General features: G+C 33.2%; 1 protein-coding gene across 1 annotated transcript; it reads left to right on the forward strand.

The window, feature by feature from the left end:
- Nucleotides 1-3,684: 3,684 nt before the first annotated feature.
- LOC134855463 (actophorin-like) lies at nt 3,685-6,285 on the forward strand (the record flags this gene model as incomplete). Its single annotated transcript, XM_063871997.1, is given in 3 exon segments — nt 3,685-3,840; nt 4,108-4,211; nt 5,747-6,285. Coding segments are annotated over 3 exon segments (423 nt in total), but the record flags the coding sequence as incomplete, so codon positions are not given.
- Nucleotides 6,286-9,129: the final 2,844 nt, after the last annotated feature.

Genomic DNA, 9,129 nt, shown 5'->3' on the forward strand with positions numbered 1-9,129 from the left:
AAAATTTTAGTTCGTAAGCAGACAAGTTTTTTCCGGTTTTCAAACTACCAAATACTTTTTTTCTTACCATCCATAATTTTGATCTTTGATCTTAGTATTTTCTTCGAAAATTTTTTGTCACAACTAACATAATAAATTACAAAAATCTCACTCTTTTCAGAATACAAAACATTGAGTAGAATGTTTCCAAGGAAAAATGCACTTGTAAGGTAATTTTTTATCATAATTTTTTTCCAAAAAAATAACAAAAAATTCAAAACTGAATTGATTCATAGTATAGAAAATACAGAAAAACCTCTCCTCAACTTTAGGAACTTTCCGAAGTAATTGAATATTAGCTAAATTGTCAGTTTCAAAAGGAAAAGCACAATGATGGCTGCCTGTCTAATGAAACAAGCTGAGCACAACATTTTTACCAAAAATTGCTGTTCTACCAAAAATGTTCACCAAAAATTGCTATTTTTATTGTTCTCCATCATAAGTTTTACTTTTTAAGTCTGTCATTGAGCATAACTTTTGAAATTGTATTCCGGTCGAGGTCTGTTACAAAGTAGGTCAGTACGTGTACTCGAGCAAATGTTTAGTCTAAACGAAGTTAGCATGAAAATTTTAGGGCCGCGAAAGCGCTTAACGATGCTTTCAAAATTGGACTAACTTGGTGGAAATTGGATTAAAAGTTGAAAATTTTCAACTGGTTTTTCCCAACATTGAGATGAATGTTTGAATCGCGACTGAAAGGGCTTTAATATGATATACCACTTGACTCAATCCGATGATTATTTGTGGTACCTGATTTTGCGTTAAAAACAAAAAGAAACAAGACTGCTCGTAACAGGGCGAAGCCCTGAATGTTCCGACTGCCTTTTAAGGTTTATGGAGCAGTAATAACATTAAAAAATTCAATGAAATAAAAACATTTTTTAATGAAAATCATCCCCCCACACGCCATATAAAGTACAAAAGGATAGATTTCGCTCCTTGTAACAAACCAATTATGGCAAATAAGCTTCGCTTCTTTTAACCAATTTGGAACGATTTCTAAGACGGATTAACTCTCCGCTTACGCGTTAATAGCGCGAAATATCGCGCGTTAATTTTCCCAAATTGGCCAAAATTGCAATCTTTAAACCCCCCGTAACTTTACGAAAAATGATCACAGGTGAAATATCTTTTCAAAATTAAGCTCAAGACAACAATACTTTTTGAATGATATAAAAAAATTCCATCGAAAATTGCTAGTTAAAAAGTCGAAATTTGTCTGAAGAAAAAAAAAAACCCACCCCGAGCACAAATATTCCGTTACTTTCGTATCGAAAGTCGGAACAAAAAAAAGAAAAAACTGAATTAAACCAGAATAAAAATTGTCTCCACATTTTTCAAATACTTGAAATAATCACCAAAAACTATACGGAATGGGATTATGCTGTATAAAATGTATACAAAAAAAGACGTCAAAAAGATTACCAGTAAATTTACCCATTACGTATAATTAAATATAGTTACTTTTTTCTTAAATTCCCGTAACCTTTTTCGGCATTTAATCCAGCAATTTTAACTGAATATACGTATTACGTTTCTTCAAATGACATTGAATTGAACGTTAAATAAAACTTGGACGTAAGGATGCGTCACAAGTAATTATGTAGGCAATCATATATTTTGGAATGAGTAAAATTTGTTAGACAAATCCATTATTAATAACAGATAATTGCGGCTTTTGCCATTCGCAGAGGATCCATGAAAGGCTATTTTAAGCTTGGCAAAGCAAAGTCCGTTTATATTTTTTCCATATTTTCCAGACTGAACTTTTTTTGTTTCGAGAAGCTCATCTTTGCGATCCAAGGACACGTTTTTCATCTATATATTACCGAGATGGCTCTGCAATATGTTTATTATAAATGAGGAGTCACCTTGTTATACCTAACGAAGTCCGCCTGTGGTTTTTGTAATCAAAATAAATAAAAAATTAATTAAAGTGTAAAAAATACCTGGTTGAATGTTTTTTTTTTCAGAAGTATCGTAACCAAGATTCTTTTTCGTTTCACTTTTTGATTTATCCAAAAAAAAATGGTGGCGGGACTAAAAATACTTTAACATTACTGCGCGTTTTTCAATTGTCACTTTTAGATGAACATAAATTTTGATATAGATTATAAACTTGGTGATAAGATGACAAGTATAACTCTGATTAGAACATATTTATTTTGAATCGGAGCATAGCGACAAGCATGTTTGGCTAATTTATAGCAATGGAGAATCCCATTAGATGTTCAATCAAATGAAAAAAACTTAAAAGTCTTAAGTCAACTGAAATACATTTTTTTGTGGTAAAATCTGGTTTCTATTGAAGCAAAGCCTACAAAACTATTAAAAACAAAGTTTCAAATATCAATAGGAAAATTTTAGGTGAAAACTGCCATGATTCATTATCAAATAATATAAAAATTGATTTTCTTGCAGATCAGCTCCGGAAATAAAAGTTTTAGAACCATTAATGACAAAAATGCTGAATACGAGGTTTCGATACCACAGACTGCAGAATCCATTTGCGTCAAAATATATATCCAAAAACTAGTCTAAAGGTTTTTCAAAACTTTTAAATTGTATGGTTAGCAAAAGTTAGACAATGAGTAATTATGGTTAGCTTTTTTCTTAGTATCGAAACTTCTGTCAACTTTCTTTTAAACAAAATCTTCATTTTTTCTCTAAGTTTTGTTTTACCTCTCTAAAATAACGTTTTGCCGTGAATAGATTTTTATGCCTTTAAGTTCAATTAAAAATAGTGATCTCGTGAAAATGTTCTCTTTTTTTTTAAACAAATTGGCAAAAAATGGCTTATGGTTCATTTCTCTCCACCCAAATATGGGTAAAATTAGTTTTTTTAGGGCAGTCAAGTGTAGTATCACAAACATATTCTAAACATATATGTAAGAAGTTGTTGCCGGGTCAAGACAATATAGTTTGAGTTTTCTTGTTTTTATATAACAAAAACATATGAGTGAAAAAGAACCTCTTAACTAATTCATTACCTTTTAAACTTCATTTTAATTTTCTATGATAGTTATTTAAAGGAATAATTGCAAACCGTCCTTGAAAGATATCGAGATTTTTTTTTCGATTTGTTTCTACTTTTTTTCTTCTTTTTTTAATAACTGAACTAAGGTTCATGCAGTGAGAAAATTATGCTCAGATACCGTCCTCTGTTGATTTTATATTATACGATATAAAATAAACGATAAAAAATACGATTTTTACTGTTAATTTTGCAGTTTTTTTTGGTTCTGTCTGTATGATCTATATTGATAAAGAAGACGATTTGGTTTTGCTCATGGAGATAGCTCTCGACAAGCTGATGACTGTTTGGTATTCTCCCAAGCCAAACCAGATTGTAAACGCACACTTTCATACATCGTTTTGTTATAGGTTTCTGGATTGAACATAAATTGGATCTTGTTAACAATCCCCCCTTTTTAAATATGGGGGAAATAGTTAACAAGATCCCAAAAAAAATTATGATTATTTTAAAGAACAGTTCAAGAACAGTTCATAATTTCACAGTACGTCCTAATTAAGTTTTTCTAATATTACATTTTGCGTTACAGGACTATACCAAAACAATTCAATGTTGTCAGCTAAAATGAAATTCTTGATTAATAATTTTTGAAAAAAAAAGTTGCGTTTCAGGTCAACTCTGGCATTAAAAACAGTCCCCAGTGCAAGAAAGTGTTCGAACAATTGCAGAAGGAACACAAGTGGAGATACATTGTGTACAAGATCAACATGACGTCACTTCTCATCGACCCAATCATATTCGGAGATAAAGACGCCAGTTACCAACAGGTAACGGACACTTTTATTGGGTCTTTGTTGTAATTTACCCCATATTGCAAGGATGAGGGGGGGGGGGGGGGGGTTCGGAGATTATTTACACGGAAGGTGCACATCTCGTATATGCTTGACTGTCCATTAAACTATTTCTTACTAGTGGTGGAATAACACTACTAGGTGCCCTAGGGGGGGGGGGGGGGGACTTTACAAGATGGTTTAATATTTTTGATTTTTCATGTCATTGATATTTTATTACTTTTGTTGTTTTGTCCTCTGCAGTTTCTGGATGACCTGAACAAGAGTGGGTGCTGCTATGCCGTGTATGACTTCGTCTTCCACAAACCAGACGGGTCAAAGAGGGAGAAGATCGTATTCATCAACTGGTTAGTCTTCAGATAACTTAAAACTGCGAGTCCTTTTTGTTGGATTTTTCCACAGGACATATCAAACCGGCAAATAAATTTCACAAAAATTCTGCATGTTTTTTTTGTGGAGGGTCTGGTTTGCTAGAATTTGTTTTGATAAAACTCCTAACTTTGGTATCACTTTACTTCGCGCGTTAGCGGCGGACTGCGGAATATCCCAAAACATTTTTCCTTCCGTCAAAACTCGTGAAAAACCATGATGGTAATCTAAATTTGTTATCTGGGAGACTTTCAGGTTGTTTTATTGTTATACAAGAAAATTCCGATTTTATGCACGCAAGTAGAACTAAAATTTAAAACGGTTGCGCGCGTAGGACCAGTTATGAAATTCAGGCAACCGTTATTAAATTCAAAATCAAAAGAGCCGTCGAAATTCTTTTTATACCTAGATTACTCGGTGTCTTGCCAAAATTGGTCTTGCAGGTCCCTAAAAGGGTTTTAAGCCAGTTCTCAACGCTTTACACGCAATACTGATCTGGTCTGTTACTTCAGACTACTATTCTGTTTCCAGGTTTCAGGGAATACGGGTTACCTTTTATGGAACAACCCACTTAATATAGCCCCTTTAGTCTGAAACTAAAGAGCTGGCGTTAGAGTTTAAATTTTAAGACAAGAACAAAGCATGACTGACTTTCCAAAGATACATTATATAGTTTTTTGTCGGGCAAACTCCCACTAATGTCCGAGAAGCAATAATGAATGACCAATAAGACATATTTTTCTTGACAACAGACTGCCAATTTGACCAAATTTTGAGATTTATTCGGTCTTAGAAATCGATCGTTCCAAACTAAACTGAGACTTGCGAGCTGATCTATAAAAAAGTTTGCTATATGCTAAACGTACCAATTCGTACCTTACATAACGTGCGCGGGGTAATTTTTAAAAAATCAAAACTAAAAAATTGAAATAATTTTCAATTTTTTTAAATTAATTTCTCCAATTTTTTGAAGCAAACAATTACACCATAGACATTAAAGTGCAGTCGAAATATTCAGGGTTGCGCTCTGATTTCGAGCAATGTTTTTTTTTTTTTAATATCTGAGAAGTAAAGCTATCCAAATTGATAATTTTTATTGTTTTCAAACTTTTACACTAGTCGAGTTTTATGCTGCTCTACAAGACTGATCCACAAAATTCCGACTGTCCTGAAAATTGTCTGATTTATATTTCAATCAAAAACTGAATTTTTGATCTGCTGCAACATTAATCGGAGCGGAGCGGAGTTTCATTCCAGGGATAGTCATCTTTTCTATTCAAAACAGTCTAGCATGTTTATTTTATTTCTGCTAATTTTTTTCTTAATTGAACAGTAGCTTTTCTGCAGGAAAATCTAAAAACTTTCATTGAGGTTGTACACAAATTCGGGTCAATTACCACCTTCTGTCAATTCAAGTTTAAGTTTAAAGCATAATGAGCTAAGCGATATGAAGTTAAAGTTTTTGCAGAAGAGGTGGAGGCGAGAAAAAGTTAACCAGACTTTTTTGTTCCAGGGCACCAGATGACCAGCCTATGAAGGCGAAAATGTACCAGAGTTCAACAATGACGGAGATGGAGAAGGCAGTTGACGGGTACTACTTGAAGATGCAGGCCAGTGACATCGGAGACATAGCGGAGAAAGACGTGGCAGAACAGCTGAACAAAATGGTCAAGTGATCTATGGCTGAACAGAAACGAAGATGTGTGAAAGAAAAACTATGAGATGTATTTACTTTACTATGTATAGATTGAGGGAGATTGAAAGAAACAATTTTTTAATAGCCAAACACAATTCAGTGTTCAAAACATAGAATAAAAATTCGATCAAATACGACCAAATTTTGAACATTCAAATTGGTTTCAATGGCTGATTTTCTAAAATAATATTCCCATCACCCGTTTTGTTATGATCGTGGGCATGATGATGGGCTTTGTTAATGGATCCGTTATAGAAATATGTTCAAAAACTATTCTTTGTACACAGATTACATTAAGATCCTGTAAATTGATTTTGATGTATTCCAGTTAACTAATTGAAAAATCCTTTTCATAATTCGAAACTTCAAAAATGAGATAATTGGCATTTGGTTAATAATATATCCCAAACAAGACTGCTCGTATCAGGGCACAGCCCTGAATGTTCCGATTGCCCTTTGATTGGTCTTCAATAGGTTTCAAGAAAACAAAAATTGTCAAAACACTGAATTTTAGGTAGACAAAATCAAATTTTAAGTGTTCGAATTTGATTCGTGCATGGAAAGACAAAATACCTGCCTCAACTAACTTTGGAACGATTTTGTTGTGAGGGATAACTCGCCAAACGTAAATTATCAACCGAGCAATTTAGACAACCTTTTGTCAGGTTACCATAGTGTTAGTGGTGTGCACACCCGGTTCGATGGTGGACCCATTCACTTCCATGGGTCGATCCGACGAGGGAGTGAAGATCCTTTTCGAGATTTTTAAGAAATTAAGAACCATTCCGAGCGTATATATTCCTAACTTTCTTCGAAAGTTGGATCCATAACATAGACATTTAGCGCATGTGGCAGAATAGCTAAATATTATAAATGGTTTCAAAAATGGGCTTCAAAATTAACTGAGCAAAAGTTAATTTTCACTTGCAGTTTGTTTCTTTACAGACATTTACTTTTTGTGTACAGTCCCCGTTTATATCTACAAAAAAAAACACTTTTTCCTTCAAATTGAAATTAAGATCTGAGTTTTTTCATCAGTAGATTCCATGGTCAATTTCTTATTGTTCCGACTATCGAAAAAAGTGACCAAATATTTGTTCTCGGGATGGTTATTTTTTCTCCAGACAAAATTCGACTTTTTAACTAGCCATTTTTGACAATTTTTTTTTATATACTGAAAAGTATTTATGTCTTGAGCTCGAATTTAAAGAAGATATTTAATTGTGATTAATTTTCGTTAAGTTATGTTTTAAAGATTGCCATGTGGTCTATTTGGGACAATCAACACCTGGTATGTTTCGCGCAATAACGTGTAAGCGGCTATTTAATCCGTCTTAGAATTCTTTTCAAATTGGCTGAAGCAGGCTATTTGTCACACTTGCTACGTTAGTAGGAGCAAACTTTATCACATTGTAGTTTATACGGCGTGTGTGGGATGGTAAAAAAATCCCTTGTTTTCACTATTATGTAAAAGAGTAAGGATATGACTGTGGACTCCCCGGGTGAAATCAACAGATTTTTGTATTTATATGAAGCATAGGTTTGTAACCTTAGAAGCACTGGCTTTCAGTTTATATACTGCAAATGTCAATGAAGTTCTAAGAATCATATTCTGACTACTGTTACTTGCAATATATAAATTGCAAGCCAACGCTTGTAATAGCACAAACTTATGCCTTCTTTGTTTTGCAATATATATTCCGCCTCTAAGAAAGTTCAACTCTAAAAAAAATTTAGCTTGGATTCCACACTTAGCAGTAGACTGAATAGAACTACTCAAATTTCACACATCACATTCTTCATAGAAATAAAGAGATTTGCATTGAATTCTGCGCCTTCATTGAAATCGACATTGTTTTGTACCTTGTCCTTAAATCCAAAGAAATGCTTTGAAAATATCTGAAAACAATAGAACTCATAGTACTTGGTAAAACTGAGCAGCATGCCAATTTATCAAACCCTTCTCTTAGCAAAAAATGATTTCAAGGGTGCCTTTTTTAAAATTTATTGCTTATTTGGTGCCGTTTTGGAAATGTTTCTATTTAGTTTTTGTATGCGAAATTTTTCAACTAAAAATTTGAAATTTTTGTTCTATTTACGATAAAAATGAAGAAAATTAGGTCAAAATTAGGTGCTTTTTATTTGATGAGTGTTAACTTCATGGTATCAGCCTAATAGATAAGAATCTCGGCTACGTTTTTTCCTACATTAATAACCAGTAGGTAGATCCGGATGGTTTTTCGTGGGCCAAAATACAGCCTAAACTTACATCTTATTTGATTTAATTGATTTTTTATCATCATTTTTTTCTGAATTTCATTTTACCATCGGTTTCAGCAAGCAACGTGGTTAACTGATTTCGATTCAATTTACCTTGCTCATGACAATCTAAAATTGATTGGAATTGATCCTAACAGAAATTTCAGCTGCTTGATGATTACTCTATGAAATCATTTTTACAAACAAACTGTTTTTTTTGCTCTTGCATGATGCTGACTCTCAAAGACCTTTGATCAGAAAAAATGAGGAAAAGTCATTCCAAAAAGCATCCTTTTTTTCGTAGGATTGTCATGTAGTTTTTTGTTTTCCAGGACAACTGATCTTAAACTGCACAATTTCTTAAATTTTGCAGTGTTTAACTCTTAGCATTAGCATTTAACACTCAGCAAACAAACAAACTTTTGTTTTATAGTGAACAAAGTAAGTCTATAATACTTTTCATGCTGCAAAGTTCAATCAAGAAAACAAATACGCTGTTTTAATCAAAATTATAGACAAACAAGGATGCTTGTACCAGGGCGAAGCCCTAAATGTTCTGACTCTGCACTGTGTATTCAATGAAGTAAGGGTTCGCAATAAAAACTTAGATGAAATCCCCCCCCCCCCGAAAAAAAACTGAACAAAATTCAAATTTAATTTAAATGCTATTTGAAAACCATCACCCACACGCTATGTAAAGTCCAACGTGATATATTTTGCACACATCATAGTCTGCAAAAGACCAAATAGCATACCTCAAACTAATTTGGAACCATTATTATTAGCACGAAATATGTTGCGCAATAATTGTCCCAAATTGGCAAAGTTCAAAGAACAACCACAGTTGAAATACTTAATACTTTTCCACATTGAGCTCAGGACAACATTATTTTCGGCTGCTTAAAAATATTTCGTCATTTTTTCCTAGTTAGAAAGTCGAA

This window comes from Symsagittifera roscoffensis, chromosome 10, assembly GCF_963678635.1.
Source record: "Symsagittifera roscoffensis chromosome 10, txSymRosc1.1, whole genome shotgun sequence".
Taxonomy (NCBI): Eukaryota; Metazoa; Xenacoelomorpha; order Acoela; family Convolutidae; genus Symsagittifera; species Symsagittifera roscoffensis.